Consider the following 16181-nt stretch of genomic DNA (forward strand, 5'->3'; position numbering starts at 1 on the left):
CCCAAGAGCCCAAATCGCAACGCCTAGGCGCCCACGGATGCTGTCAAGTAAATTTTCATATAAATAGAAGGAAAGAAAAGGATTAGAGGGGGATTGAAGCAAGGGCGAACTCAAGAGAAAACGGAGGAAAAGAGCTTGGAGCTACGAGACAAATTGGGAACAAGAGGAAGAGGAGAGATTGAAGATTCATCTTTCCAATTTTTGGTTCTTTATGGAATTTCCTACAATTTTCTTCTTTGTTCTTCATAGAATGAGTTGCTAAACTCCATAGCTAGGGGAAAGGATTAGGTCTGAGATGGGTGTATTGAGATTGGATTTCTAAGGTTTTGATATTGGATTTCTTGGATTAATTGTTCGTCTTTCGATTATATATGTAAGAATCATGAGTTTTTGTTCATGAGTGGATTAGGGTTCTTATATGATTTGGAAAAATTGTGTATGAATTAGCTCAAAAGATGAACTACATGAATTTCAAGGTTTAGGAATATTTCTTGAATTTTGTGTGATATGTGGATTGATTTAGTGCTTCATCTATATTTGTGTTGAGATATAGTCAAGGAATTGTCATATTTTTTCATAAGTAAAGAATGGATTCACCAAGGAATTGGGGTTCATTCACTTGAAATCCTTTCATTAATCTAAGATTTTCAATTCAAGTGTTTAGAAATTCAACACGGATTAAGAAAAACTTAGATCATCCTAACCTCTAGTGTTTTAAATCTTGATATCACTCTTTACTTGTTGAAGGCAATATTTATTCTATTATAAATCTCTATTTTGTTTTAATTTCAATTGTAGAGCTTTCTTCAATCCAAATAGTTGATATTGTCTAACTAGAAATTTGATTAGTGAAGTATTGTTTGATAAGTCAATTCTTGTGGGACGATACTCACTTACTGTGGTATTTACTTAAAACAATTCGGTGCACTTGCCGAGTAGTTATCAGAGAAGCCTTTTTTTGCATAGAAGATATCATTGATGAATATATCATGTGTGAGGAAAAGGAGTCTCATATTTATTTAGTAAGGAAATATGAAACATCTGATTAAACGAATGACTCTGCTTTTGATTCAATTTGTTTGTGATGTACATGTATGGATCATGTTATGAGAGATTTTTCCTACAAGCACTGTAAGACCTTGTTTCTTGTTAAAATATGTCTTTTTAATGTTGAACAAGGAAACTGAAGTTTCGTATAATTTCGTTATTTTTCTAACGTTAAATTCCTTGCTCTGCTAATTCTACTGCTTTCAGTAAAATGTCTTTCTATTATGGATGTTTTCATTGTATTATTGTTAATCTACATCGAGAGCTATTTTCATTGTAAAAACAGTCTCACCTATGTAATTCTCTATACTAAATATAGTGCTTTAAATTGGTAGGTATTAGACTTTCCAGGTGTGGAAATTGAAATTTTCCATGTGGCATTCCACACCAACGAGAGTTTGTGAAGGTATATAAAAAATGTCAAATCACAGTTGTAGAGTTGTCTTCCCTTGACAAAGAAATATGAAACATGTAAAAAATGAATGATTTCTGGTTTGGATTCAACTTCTTTGTGATGTATCATGAATGTGTCATGTTATCAGACTTTTTTCTTTCATGGATTGCAAGACCTTGTTTTTCTGTAAAAATATGTCTTTTTAATGTTGAACAAGGAACTGAAGCTTCACATAATTTCTTTGTTTTTCTACCATTTCCTTGCTTTATTATTTCTATTGTTTTCTGAAAAAATTTCCTCTAAATACATACTCTTTCTCTTATGGATATGTTTTCATTCATTACTTCTTTATCTTGGTGACAACTAAAAAAAAGCATGACATGGTCCCTTCATTCTAAGTTATAACTGTTTTCATCTAACTTATATACACTATCAGTACTATTATTTTTAATTAAAATTTACCCCATAAAATAGAATATTGATTACTGAAACACAAATTTTAATTCCCAAATGAAATTTATAATCGGAAATGGATATCTCTCAATTAAATAACATTAATCACCACTCAGTTATTAGAAATTTTAAAAAAAATAGACTAAAATAAAATGGTGCGGAACGAAATATAATGGAGTAAAGATTCTATTTCATAATTTGGATAATATGATGGAATTAAAAAAAAAAACGTTCCATTGTTTGAATAGTAAACAAAGCGGAATAAATTATAATTTTATTATTCTTATAATACCCTTACTTCAGACACGTGTATTTTTAAAATATTTTTCATACTTTACAGCATTATAATTTTAGCAAATGATTATTATCAAATAAAAAAATAATTATATGTACACACATTAAATTAAAACATTCCGTCAAAATAAAAGTAAACAATTTATATTATTTATAAAATGTAAGGAGTTATTTTTGGCAAACCAGCTAAGACCCTCACATTTAAAAAAATTATAATAGTAATATGATACTATTTTTTTTTGTGTATCTAAGTTCATCTAACTAAATATTTCTTAAAAATTAAATTTTAATTATTTAAATATATACATTTTATTTAAGTATTATCAATCTAGTTTTAACTGAATTATATTTAGATTTAAATATGACAACTAATTTTATATTAATAAAAAATAAGTAAGAATGGATACATCACTTTTTATTATAAAAAATTATTTACATATCAATCAATGCAAACTACAAGATTCATGAAATTTCAAAAATTATAACAAGAGAATTATCTTACATTTTCTTTAGAAAATCCTAAGTTTTTAAAATTTTCAAAAAAATTGTTTTTTAAAATATATCTATTAAAATGGAAATATAGGCTACCTCAGTTTTATTTTTTAATGGATAAATCCAAGAATAGCAAATGAAATGATTGACGAATATGAAATAGTAGCGATACCCGTGAATACAGGTAACAGGGGAAGGTTCCCAAACATTAGAATATTCCAAATGGTTTGGTGGAAATATCTTCTGAATCTTCAAAAAAATGTAAGCGCTTACCATTGGCAATTCGTTGCCAACTTGCCATTGGTGGTATTGTATCTAGCAAAGATAAAATTGCATCTGAATGGGAAAGGTTAAGTCATAGTCTATGTTCAAAGTTTAAGTCAAAGTATAACTAAAATTTGATGTTTTAGTGATGATGGTTTGCCTTATTATCTTAAATCATGCTTGTTAATTGTATTTTGGAATGTATCCTGAGACTATGAAATTAGATTGGAAAGACTCATTCAACAATGGATAGCTGAAGGGTTTGTAAAATAATGAAAGGGAAAACCCTTTTTTATTCTGTTAATCTGCATTCCATTTGGTGGTATTGATGATAGTAAATATCATGGATAAAGCTCATTTGAGGGAGTGAGGGCAATATATTTGGAAATGATGTAAGAAATTCTATCAAAATCTTAGTAAATTTCTCATTTGAAAGAATTTACTGTTTCATATGTTTATTTTTAAATAGATTTATCAAATTAAAAGATATTATAAAATAATTTAACCTGTGTGCGAGTGACAGAACTAAAATCGGATTCTGGCAATTAAATTTCTGTGTGCTCTTGATTAATAATAAAAAATCATGTAGACTCAAATAAATTTCAGAGATAAGACCTCGGCTACAATAGAGTACTCTTCTTCTCTCAGTACAGCTAAAATCAGAGCTGAACTCAGATGGCGGAAATGGCTGTGTCTCTTGCTGTTGATCATCTGCTTCCACTGCTAAGGGAAGAAGCCAATCTGCTCAAAGGCAATCACAAAGAATTTGAAGACATAAAAGATGAACTTGAAAGCATCCAAGCCTTTCTAAAGGACGCAGACAGAAGGGCTGTGGCAGAAGGAGAAAACACAGATGAAGGAGTCAAAACATGGGTGAAGCAGGCGAGAGAAGCAGCTTTTCGCATAGAAGATATCATTGATGAATATCTTATCTACGTTGGAAAGAAGCCTCGTGATCCCGGATGTGTAGTCTCACTCAACAAGATTGCTCACTTGATCAAAACTCTGATTCCTCGTCACCGAATAGCATCTGAGATTCGGGATATTAAGTCACATGTCCGAGGAATCAGGGAAAGAAGTGAAACATATTCTTTCGAACGAGGATCAAGTAGTTCTGGAGGAAGCCAAAATGTAAAATGGCATGACCCCCGAATCGCCTCCCTCTTTGTTGAGGAGGCTGAGCTTGTGGGCTTTGAAAAACCAAGAGATAAATTGATTGGTTTGTTGGTAGAAGGTCCAGAAGAACGCACTGTCATCTCTGTGGTAGGAATGGGAGGACAGGGTAAGACCACTCTTGCAAACAGAGTTTTCAACAACCCGAAGGTGACTTGCCACTTTGATTTTCAAGCATGGATCACAGTATCTCAGTCCTACAGTGTGGATGAGTTGCTGAGGAACCTGTTGCAAAAGCTTGGCACAGAAAAAGAGGAGACTATTGAAATGGATCAAGAAGCATTGATTAAAGAAACGAGAAACTGCTTGCAACAGAAGAGGTATGTTGTCGTGTTTGATGATGTATGGAATCCACATTTTTGGGATGTTATTCAATTCGCTCTATTGGATAATAAAAATGGAAGTAGGATACTTATTACAACTAGGAAAGAAGATGTTGCAATGTCTTGTAAGAAATTTTCTTCTGTTCATGTGCACATGTTGGAACCTTTATCTCATGAAAAATCTTTGGAGCTATTCTATAAGAAGACATTTCAACATGATTTCAATGGACGTTGTCCAGATGATTTGGTGGAAATATCTTGTGAAATCGTTGAAAAATGTAAGGGCTTGCCACTAGCAATTGTGTGCATCGGTGGTCTTTTATGTTCCAAAGGAATAACTACTGCACTTGAATGGAAAAGGTTTTGTAATAATCTAAGTTCAGAGTTGGGGAATAATTCCAGTATAAATAAAATTTTAGGCTTTAGTTATGATGATTTGCCCTACTATCTTAAACCATGCTTGCTGTATTTCGGAATGTATCCTGAAGACTATGCAGTTAGATCGAAAAGATTCATTCGACAGTGGATAGCTGAAGGGTTTGTAAAATATGAAAAGGGGAAAACCTTGGAAGAAGTTGGACAGCAATATTTAAGAGAGTTGGTTGGTCGAAGTTTGGTGCAAGCACGTTCATTTACCATTGATGGAAAAGTTAGTGTTTGTCAAGTTCATGACTTGACCCGGGAGATGATCCTTGAAAAATGCAAGGATTTGAGATTTTGTGAGTATATTGGTGAAGACAGTGAGCTAGTGTCAAATGGAGGTGTAACTTGGCGCCAATCACTTAAAACCACATCTTATGCTTCCATGGAAAATATTGAGGGCTCACATGTTCGGACCCTGTTTTTCTTCTTCAGTGATATAAAGCCTATTTTCTCAACCAGCTGGGTGGAAGAACTCCCCAAGAAATACAAGCTATTGAAGGTACTTCATTTTGAAACGGCTAACAAGTGGTTTTTCTTTCCCAAAAGTTTGGGAAATTTCATACACCTTAAGTATTTAAGCTTTGAGCATTTACCAATTGATAGTCTTCCAAAATCCATTGGTAACCTCCAGAACCTAGAGAGCTTGAATATAAGCGGTACACTCATCAGAATCTTGCCAAAGGAAATCTACAAGCTTAGAAAGCTGAGATATCTTTCGGGAATCAAATGAAGGATGGGATTGGAGGAATGACTTCCCTCCAAACGCTGAAGAATGTGAGAATAACCGATGATGATGGAGTTGAGCTAATTAGAGAGCTAGAAAAGCTGACGCAGTTAAGGAGCTTAGGCTTGACTGTTATTGTACCAAAACATGAAAGAGCTCTATGTTCCTTACTAAATCAGATGCAAAAGTTGGAGAAACTATTTATTGGTTGTCATTCGTTTGACGATGTTATTGATTTGAGTTTGGTTTCATCCCCTCCTAAGTTTGTTTCGAAGCTTTCCATTGAACTGAAGTTGAATAAGTTGCCAGAATGGGTTCAAGAGCTGCAAAATCTTGTAAAATTAACCTTGTCTCGTTGCAAGTTAATTGAAGATCCGCTGAACTCATTACAAAATCTTCCAAATTTGATGTCTCTAAGAATTGCTTACGAAGCTTATGTAGGTGAAAGTTTGCATTTTCAAGGAGGGTTTCAGAACCTAAAGGAACTAATCCTAAGTAGATTAAAGAACTTGAATTCCGTTGTGATCGAGAAAGGAGCAATGAGTTCTTTGAAAAGGCTAAGGTTTTATAGTCTTCCCTTACTCAAGACCGTACCCCTTGGCATTCACAACTTAGAGAACTTCAAGTTTTCCGAATGAGCGGGAACATGTCTGTTCAATTTTCGGACAGCATTGCTCCTGATGGAGGACAAGATCGCTGGATCATACAGCATGTGCCGTATGTAAGCATTGATGCTAGGATTATGGAAACCAAACTTTAGAAATAAATAAAAGGTTCGCCTTTTCTTCCAAATAACTGCATTATGATATTCTTGGTATTGTGTACTATTTGCTCATAAGGACAAGGACAATGTAAGCTTTATCTAATTCTTAAAATCGTTTCTCTATTTTCGAGTTTTTTTATAGTGCATGGTCAAGTTTTGCAAAACTTCTAGAAAAGCTTTTATAGAGAAAAAGAAAAGTCACTGTAAAAATAAATAAAACTTTTTTTGTAAGTTAGAACTTATCTTTCTAAAGTTTTAAAAAGTTAAATGAAAAAAATTTATAAAAAGATAAAGAAGCATAGATTATTTTAACTTAAGAGAGGAAATTTATTTAATTTTTATATTGATTTTTTTTACAATGCTTCTTTAAAAGTTTACCCAGTAGAGATTGAGGATAAAAATTTTCTAATCAGCATTAAGAAATTATGATAAGGTATTGTTTTGGGCCCTCAAAAGCTATTTTTGCATTACTGCACAGGTACATCAGTTCCCAAATGAAGAAGATATGTAGTTACATTTCTTTAGTAAAGAAATATGAAACCTCTGATTAAATGAATGACTCTTTGCTTTTGATTCAATTTGTTTGTGATGTACATGCATGGATCATTTTATGAGAGTTTTTCCTACAAGGACTGTAAGACCTTATTTTTCTGTTAAAATATGTCTTTCTGATGTTGAACAAGGAAACTTAAGTTTCCTATAATTTCGTAATTTTTCTAACGTTTAATTCCTTGCTCTGTTAATTCTACTGCTCTCTGTATAATGTCTTTCTCTTATGGATGTTTTCATTTTATTATTGTTAATCTACATCGAGAGCTATTTAATTTCTTTCTTAATTTGCATTGTAAAAACAGTCTTACCTATGTAATGCTCTGTACTAAATATAGTGCTTTAAATTGGCAGGTGTTAGACTTCCCCAGGTATGGAAATTCAAAATCTCCATGTGGCCTTCGACACCAACTAGAGTTTGTAGATTTGTTGAAATCAAGTGTGAATTAAGTTTCATGGAGAATAGGATATGAGTAAGTTAGGAATCTATAAAGAGATAGACTCAAACATCCGTTACATTAAAGTTTTGGAATTAAATTGTGATATTCTACTCATTACAAGGCTCTACCTAAAAAACTGCCTATCCAACCGATATGGGTAGAAAATGTCAAATCGCAGTTGTAGAGTTGTCTTCCCTTGACAAAGAAATATGAAACCTGTGAAAAATGAATGATTTCTTGTTTGGATTCAACTTCTTTGTGATGTCTCATGTTATGAGTTTTTCTCTTACGGATTCTAAGACCTTGTTTATCAGTTAAAATCTGTAGTTTTAAAAAAATCGAATTTAAAAAAATAGAAATCGATCCTATTATGGAGTAAAGATTCTATTTCATTATTTGGATACTACGATGGAATTTAAAAAAATCGATCCATTGTTTGGATCGTAAACAAAGCGGAATAAATTATAATTTTCTTATTCTTATAATACCCTTACATTAAAAACATGTATTTCTAATATAAATTTTACACTTTACTGCATTATAATTTTAGCAAATGATTATTATCAAATAAGAAATTAATTATATGTATAAAAATTAACTTAAAACATTCCATAAGAATAAAAGTAAACAGTTTATATTATTTATAAAATGTAAGGAGTTATTTTTGGCATAAAATAATTATAATAGTAATATGATACGAATTTTTTTTTGTCTGTATCTAAGTTCATCTAACTAATGATTTTTAAAAATTAAGTTTTGAAATATGTATATTATTTAAATTTATACATTTTATTTAAATATTATCAATCTAGTTTTAATTGAATTATATTTAGATTTAAATATGACAACTAATTTTAAATTAATAAAAAATAACTAAGAATAGATATATCACTTTTTTATTATTATAAAAAAATCATTTACATATTAATCAACACAAACTACAAGATTCATAAAATTTCAAAAATTATAACAAGAGTATTATCTTACATTTTCCTTAGAAAATCCTCAGTTTTTTAAATTTTCAAAAAAAAAAATTTAAATATATCTATTAAAATGGAAATATAGGCTACCTCAGTTTCATTAGAGGCAACAGGGGAAGGTCGCCAAACATTTGAAAATATAATTTCCAAAGGAGCACTTGTAGTATGATGGAAATAAAATAATACTAGCCCCATCGGTTCAAAAGTTAAAGAAGAGAAAAGGGAGAAGACCCTTACATTTCATTCAGAAGGACTTGAAAAATGCTACAGAAGGACATATTTTAATGCACATTTGTTTTAATGGAAATGGAGTATGCAAATTCTGGTTGTTGCTTGTTTAACCCAACAATGATATAAGAAAACCTCAAAATATGTAAAATTTGTCATAATTCTCACTGAAACCAAAAAGAACTATTCTTTTGGGTACAATTTCCACCATGCTGCAAGAAAATGGCCATGTGGCATCATTTTCTTTGTTATATATTTGCAACTTATTTAAAAATTGGCTACGTCATATGGTATGGATACGGTGACAACTAATTAATATTAAAAAATTCTAAGCTCAGTTGAAAGATTGAACTGAGCCAACATAGTGGCATGGCATCACATGCTTCCACCTGCCAAGATAGTACTCTACCCATTATCATCCTAAGCACGTGATGTTTTTCTATTGGTACAACTAATTACAATGACAAGCATGGTCCATATAAACAACTATAAATTATCCATATGAAACTTGCTGAATATATATATTAAAGATGAATTAGGGAAGGGAAAACAAAGTCCTCCTATTACTATATAATCTTGAAGAACATAAAGTTTTGATCTCATCACCAGAAAGCAAAAAATAAAATGGCAGAAATCGCATTGTCCTTTGCTCGTGAGCATTTGCTTCCTCTGTTTATGGAAGTAGCCAATATGCTGAGAGGTGTTCCTAAAGAAGTAGAAGACATTAAAGATGAATTAGAAAGCATTCAAGCTTTGATCAATGATGCTGATAAAGTGACTGAAGCTGAATCTGAAGAGGATAAAAGTCGTGATGGAATCACAAAAAGGGTGAAGCAACTGAGAGAAGCCTCTTTTTGCATAGAAGATATCATTGATGAATATATCATGTGTGAGGAAAAGGAGTCTCATCCTGGATGTGCTGCTATACCGTGTGAGACTGTTGACTTCATCAAAACTTTGATCCTTCGTCTTCAAATAGCGTATAAGATTCAGGATGTTAAATCACTTGTTCGTGGAATCAGAGAAAGTAGTTCTGGAAGAGATGGCATGCAAAGCCAGTGTTGTTTAGAACAAAGACCAAACAGCTGTAAAGGAAATCAAAATGTCACGTGGCAGAACCTTCGAATGGCTCCTCTATATATTGAGGAAACTGAGGTTGTGGGATTTGAAGGTCCAAGAGATGAATTGATTGATTGGTTGATGAAAGGACGACCAGAACGCACTGTTATCTCTGTGGTAGGAATGGGAGGACTAGGAAAAACCACGCTTGTTAAGAATGTTTTTTACCACAAGGAGATCATTAGACACTTTGATTGTCATGCATGGATCACAGTTTCCCAATCCTACACTGTAGAAGGACTGTTGAGGGATATGTTGCACAAATTTTACAAGGAAAAGATGGAGGTAAATCCTCATAATATTGCTGGAATGGATCGAGAATCGTTGATAAATGAAGTGAGGAACTACTTGTGGCAAAAGAGGTATGTTGTCTTGTTTGATGATGTATGGAATGCACATTTTTGGGATGAGATTGAATTTGCTGTAGTTGATAATAAAAATGGAAGTAGGGTATTAATCACAACCAGGAAGAAGGATGTTGCTGTGTCTTGTAGGAAATCTTCTTTTGTTCAAGTGCATGAGTTGCAGCTTTTAAGTGAAGAAAAATCTTTAGAATTGTTCTATAAGAAGGCTTTTCGATACGATTTTGATGGATATTGCCCAAAACAACTTGTAGATACATCTTTTGAAATTGTTAAAAAGTGTAAAGGGTTACCTCTCGCAATTGTGGCCATTGGTGGTCTTTTATCTAGCAAAGATAAAGTTGCACTTGAATGGGAAATGTTCAGTCAAAATTTAAGTTCAGAGTTGGAGAGGAATTCTAATTTAACTGGCATAACAAAAATTTTAGGTTTGAGTTATGATGATTTGCCTTACAATCTCAAATCATGTCTACTCTATTTTGGAATGTATCCTGAAGACTGTAAAGTTAAATCTAGTAGACTGATTAGGCAATGGATAGCTGAAGGGTTTGTCAAACATGAAAGGGGAAAAACTTTGGAAGAAGTTGCAAAACAATATTTAACAGAGTTGATTCGTAGAAGTTTGGTGCAAATATCTTCATTTACCATTGATGGCAAAGTTAAAGGATGTCGTGTTCATGACTTATTGTATGAGATTATCCTTAGAAAATTTGAGGATACAGGGTTTTGTCAATGTATCACTGAGCATGATAAATCATTGCCAAGTGGCATCATTCGACGCCTAACAATAGCAACAAGTTCTAATGATTTAATGGGAAGTATTGAAAGCTCACACATTCGGACAATTCTAATCATCACAGATAAAGGATTATCTGAATACATCTTAAGGAGAATCCTTACAAAATACATGATGCTGAAGGTACTTGATTTTGAAAATGCTCGATTATATTATGTTCCTGAAAGTTTAGGGAATTTGATCTACTTGAAGTATTTAAGCTTCAGGAATACATGGGTACAAAGTCTTCCAAAATCCATTGGTAAGCTCCAGAACTTGGAGACCTTGGATGTTCGACAAACGCGTGTGCTTGAGATGCCAAGGGAGATTTGCAAGCTTAGAAAGTTACATCATCTTTTGGCTAACATTATATCTTCAATTCAATTGAAGGGTAGTCTTGGAGGCATGACATCCCTACTAAAGATACGTTTACTAGAAATAGATTATGATGGAATGGTGATTAGAGAGCTTGGAAACCTAAAGCAATTAAGGGATTTGCGCATAAGTAATTTCAGGGAAGAACATGGAAGCACTTTATGTTCCTCAGTAAATGAGATGCAACACTTGGAGAAGCTATATATTTATACAGCAAATGATGAAGAAGTGATTGATTTGCACTTTATTTCATCCTTATCAACTCTTAGGAAGCTTTGCTTGCGTGGGAAGTTATTAAAGTTCCCAAATTGGATTCCAAAGCTCGAAAATCTTGTTAAATTGTCCTTGAAATCCTCCAAGTTAATTGATGATCCCCTGAAATCACTAAAAGATATGCCAAATTTGGTGTTCCTCTCTATGAGTTACCATGCTTATGAAGGTGAAAGTTTGCATTTTCAAAATGGAGGGTTTCAAAAACTGAAGGAACTACAACTTAGATATTTGTACAACTTGAATTCCATCTTTATTGATAAAGGAACATTGCATTCTTTGGAAAAGCTTGAGTTAACAGAAATCCCTCAACTCAAGAGAGTACCCTTTGGCATTCAACACTTAGAGAAACTTGAAGTTCTCAATATCCAAATTATGCCAACTGAATTTGAGCAGAGCATTACTCCCAATGGAGGACAAGATCATTGGATCATCCAACATGTGTCCCGTGTAAGTATTATTACGTGGGCTAGTGAAGGACATGGAGGAAATAATCCACACTATTCATCACTCACGGAGAGAGAAATCATAAAGCATCCAACTTTGGAAATAAAAGGTGTGTTTTTTATCCCTATTAATAAATCTAATCATATCTTAGCATTATTCTTTTTAGTAATTAAAAATGCAATTGTTTCTAATTTCTAAACTGATTTCTTTACTTTTGCCTACCTTTTTCTTCAAGTATTTGCTTCTTATTTGCTTCTTATTAGCCATAGTTTCATTGATGTTGCTGTTGTATTAAAAGTAACTATATTATAATGATTTGTAGTAATATTGTGCTCTAAATTGTTAGGTTATGGCACTGCATCTTCTCTTTCGGATTTGGCACTTCAATACCTAAACTAAGAGAGTAAGTGGGTTTGTCTACCAAAAGGCATTTGAAAGATTATATGATAGTTTGTGATGTATATTGTATGCTACATGTTATTATTGTTTTTCTTCCAATTTGAACGGCGAGACTTCTTACTATTATTATGAACGTATGCCTTTTCATTTTGGAGTAAGGAAGAAAAGTTCACTTAATTTCTTTGTTTTTCTAATGTTTTCTTGCCTATTTTATCATAATGTGTTTTGCTAAATTTTCTTCTATTAGTTCTTTTTCTTGTGCACGTGTATTCTTTGTTGCAAATCATAACTATTTATCACTGTTAAAATAGGAATCAATGATCTCGTTAATGGAGCTAGTAATAATTAGGAATCAATTGGAATGTTTAAAGCTAAGAAAAATGAACTCTAAGCATTTTGCATTAATGGGTGTTCGTACTGTGTGAGTAAATCCCCACTTGAATATTTCCGAAGTACCCCTTGGTTGCATCAAGTTGACCAAAATCATAATTTGAACTAAATTTTAAGTAACTTTCTCAAAAACTATGAAATGAGAGAATGTTTAAACCATATTTATGGGTAATTTTATATCGAAAATGTTTGATTCTTAGAACAATTTGGAATTAGAAATAATTTCCTCTATCGGTTCTATTCCAATAAAGTACAGTGTATGGTAAAATGAAGAAAGGAAAGAGAAAAAATAAAAGAAAATTAAGTATATAAGTGGAAGGACAGAGGAAGCAATAACAAGAAATAAAGAATTTGAAAGCAAAAGATTAAGAAGAAAAGATGATGAAAATGATGAATACTCTTGATCTCTTGTTAGAAAGTAGCTACGTGTTGGGCATATTATGCTTTTAAAGAAAGTTACAAAATAATAGAATATAATGCATAAATTATATATTCAAGATAACACACATTAGACTAAGAAAATAGGAGAGAATCTTTTAAAATTAGATGAGAGAATGATGTAATTTAAACAATTATAATTAAAAGAGGAAATATATATAATTTACTCAAGTTATAATATTCGTATGAGGTGCCAATTTTAATAATTTTTGTTTTGCCAATATTTTTATTCTTGATGATTCACTCAACGATTTTAAGATAATAACGATACAATCTACGAAAAATATACCAGTGTTTAAATAGCTCTTTACAGTTGAAAGTTTATAATTGATCATTTTAGACTAATAAGAAATTGTAATTAAATCTTTATTACCAGTAAATAAATATTAGCTTTAAGACTTTACTTAGTCTTTGTTAAATTACAAAACCCTATTTATAAACGCAAATAAACTAAGGAAACTTACCTGACAGGAAATAAAATTCTATAAGTCCTCGAAATTTATTTAACAGAATTTCAACATTGTTAGTGATTAATTGGGAATTTATTTAATTTTTATATTCAAATATTAAAGAGTTTAATTATGATGCACTATTAATGTAAAAAATTTAAAATATCAACGAATTAGAATACATTGTGAATATAATTTTAATATTAATCATTAGAGAAATAAATAATTTTTACTGATATGTTAATAAAAAAAATGAAAAGATTACTACTCAAATCAGAGCTAAACTCAAATGGCAGAAATGGCTGTGTCTTTTGCTGTTGATCAACTTGTTCCAGTATTAAGGGAAGAAACCAATCTTTCAAAGGCATTCACAAACAATTTGCTGACTTAAAAGATGAACTAGAAAGCATCCAAGCCTTTCTCAAGGATGCAGATAAAAGGGCTGCAACGGAAGTAGAAAACACAAATGAGGGAATCAAAGCTTGGGTGAAACAAATCAGAGAAGTAACATTTCGTATAGAAGATATCATTGATGAATATATGATCTATGTGGGACAGCAGCCTCATGATCCCGGATGTGCAGCTTCACTCAATAAGATTTCTCACTTGATCAAAACTCTGATTCCTCGTCATCGAATAGCATCTGAGATTCAGGACATTAAGTCGAGTTCAGGGAATCAAGGAAAGAAGTGAAAGACATTCTTTTGATCAAGGATATTCAAGCAGTCCTACAGGAAGCAAAAATGTCAAATGGCATGACCCATGAAAGGCTTCTCTTTATGTTGAGGATGGTGACCTAGTGGGATTTGAAGCTCCAAGAGATGAATTGATTGGTTGGTTAGTAGAAGGTCCAGAAGAGCGCACTGCAATCTCTGTGGTAGGAATGGGGGGACAAGGAAAACCACTCTTGCCAGCAGAATTTTTAGCAACAAGAAGGTTATTGGACACTTTGATTGCCAAACATGGATCACAGTGTCTCAATCCGACAACGTGGAAGGGTTGCTGAGGGACATGTTGAACATGTTTTACAAAGCAAAAGGGGAGAATCCTCCTCATGGTATTTCTGAAGTGGATCGAGATTCATTGACTGAAGAAACAAGAAACTATTTGCAACAAAAAAGGTACATTGTTGTGTTTGATGACGTGTGGAACGTACACTTTTGGGATGAGATTGTGTTTGCTGTAGTTGATAATAAAATGGGAAGTAGGATATTTATCACAACCAAGATCAGGGATGTTGCCATGTCTTTTAGGAAATCTTTTGTTCATGTGCATGAGCTGCAACTTTTAAATGAAGAAAATTCTTTGAAACTTTTCTATAAGAAGGCATTCCAATTTGACTTTAATGGATGTTGTCCAGATGATCTTGTGGAAATATCTTCTGACATTGTTAAAAGATGTAAGGACTTACCATTAGCAATTGTGTCTATTATTGGTCTTTTATCTTGCAAAGAAAAAAATGCTTCTGAATGGAAAAGTTTTAGTCATAATTTAAGTACAGAGTTGGAGAAGGATTTTTGTTTATCTAGTATAACAAAAATTTTAGGTTTCAGTTATGATGATTTGCCTTGTTGTCTTAAATCATGCTTCTTGTATTTTGGAATGTATCCTGAAGACTATGAAGTTAGATCGAAAAGACTAATTCGACAGTGGATAGCTGAAGGGTTTGTAAAATCTGAAAAAGGGAAAGCTTTAGAGGAAGTTGCAGAACAATATTTAACAGAACTAAACAAAAAAACATGCATTAATGTTGCCCTTTATTCCAAATTATAACAGTATGATTGGTTTTCAAATTAGAACAAAATGCATCTAGTACTTTTTAGTTTGTATCCCATAATATATTGTTGAAATTTTGAACTTCCAAGCTTGTATAAATCACCAAACAGAAACAATGTTTATCATTTTGGACAAGACATAAAGGGTAACATGTCAAATTTAGCCTACAGTTACTTTATTACATCAGAACGACTCATTTTGGTAACCAATAACAGATTCAAGAGTACAGTCCATACTACTAAGAATTTAATAAGAAATATCCTGCATTAAGACTTTTAGAAGGAGTATTCGGAAACGTAAGGTTCTTCTATTGTTCAAACATTTTAAAATAGGTAAATTCTAGTTTATTTTTCTCTAGTTTTACACATTTTCAACCTATTTTAACTTCTTTTTTTTTTAGACCAAAGCAAAATTATTTTTTTGTCAAAGCTAATGTCAGATACTTCTTTTCTTTTTTTCCTTTAACCCTCTCAACCTTAAAATCAAGTAAAATTGTTGTTTTATATCACTTAACCTATTTACATTAGATCAAAATTAAACTAATTAGTTTTTCATCGATTCTAATATTATTTATGTGAAACCCTACTTTTCTACTAAAACTTATCTTTATTGTGACTAATTTTTCGAAGATATTTATATAAGTTTAACCACTGACTATGTGTGTCTTTAATAACACGTAGAAAAACTTATAAACATATATCCATGCTCTCTTATGCAAAAAGTTTAACCACTAGCTATCTCTCTCATGCTCTCTTCTTTTCTTCCTATTTCTCGTTTTCTTCCCTTCTACATTCATTTTATGGGTGTGAAAAGATTATTTTCCTAGATATGAAT

General features: G+C 32.0%; 1 protein-coding gene and 2 pseudogenes across 1 annotated transcript; all 3 read left to right on the plus strand.

The window, feature by feature from the left end:
* The first annotated feature begins 3628 nt into the window (after positions 1–3628).
* LOC113854371 lies at positions 3629–6225 on the plus strand (annotated as a pseudogene).
* A 2946-nt stretch (positions 6226–9171) lies between these two features.
* On the plus strand, positions 9172–12294 carry LOC113854373 (disease resistance protein RPM1-like). The gene is made up of 2 exons (XM_027485329.1): positions 9172–12004; positions 12242–12294. The coding sequence occupies exons 1-2, from the start codon at positions 9172–9174 to the stop codon at positions 12292–12294; spliced, it is 2886 nt and encodes a 961-aa protein (XP_027341130.1).
* A 1575-nt stretch (positions 12295–13869) lies between these two features.
* LOC113854374 lies at positions 13870–15344 on the plus strand (annotated as a pseudogene).
* Positions 15345–16181: the final 837 nt, after the last annotated feature.

Source organism: Abrus precatorius, unplaced genomic scaffold, assembly GCF_003935025.1.
Source record: "Abrus precatorius isolate BTA unplaced genomic scaffold, Abrus_2018 Scaffold11, whole genome shotgun sequence".
Classification (NCBI taxonomy): domain Eukaryota; kingdom Viridiplantae; phylum Streptophyta; class Magnoliopsida; order Fabales; family Fabaceae; genus Abrus; species Abrus precatorius.

Coding starts and splice junctions, on each gene's coding strand:
- LOC113854373 (XM_027485329.1), top strand. CDS start 9,172: ATGGCAGAAATCGCATTGTCCTTTGCTCGTGAGCATTTGCTTCCTCTG. Junction 12,005..12,241: donor TCCAACTTTGGAAATAAAAG/GTGTGTTTTTTA, acceptor CTAAATTGTTAG/GTTATGGCACTGCATCTTCT.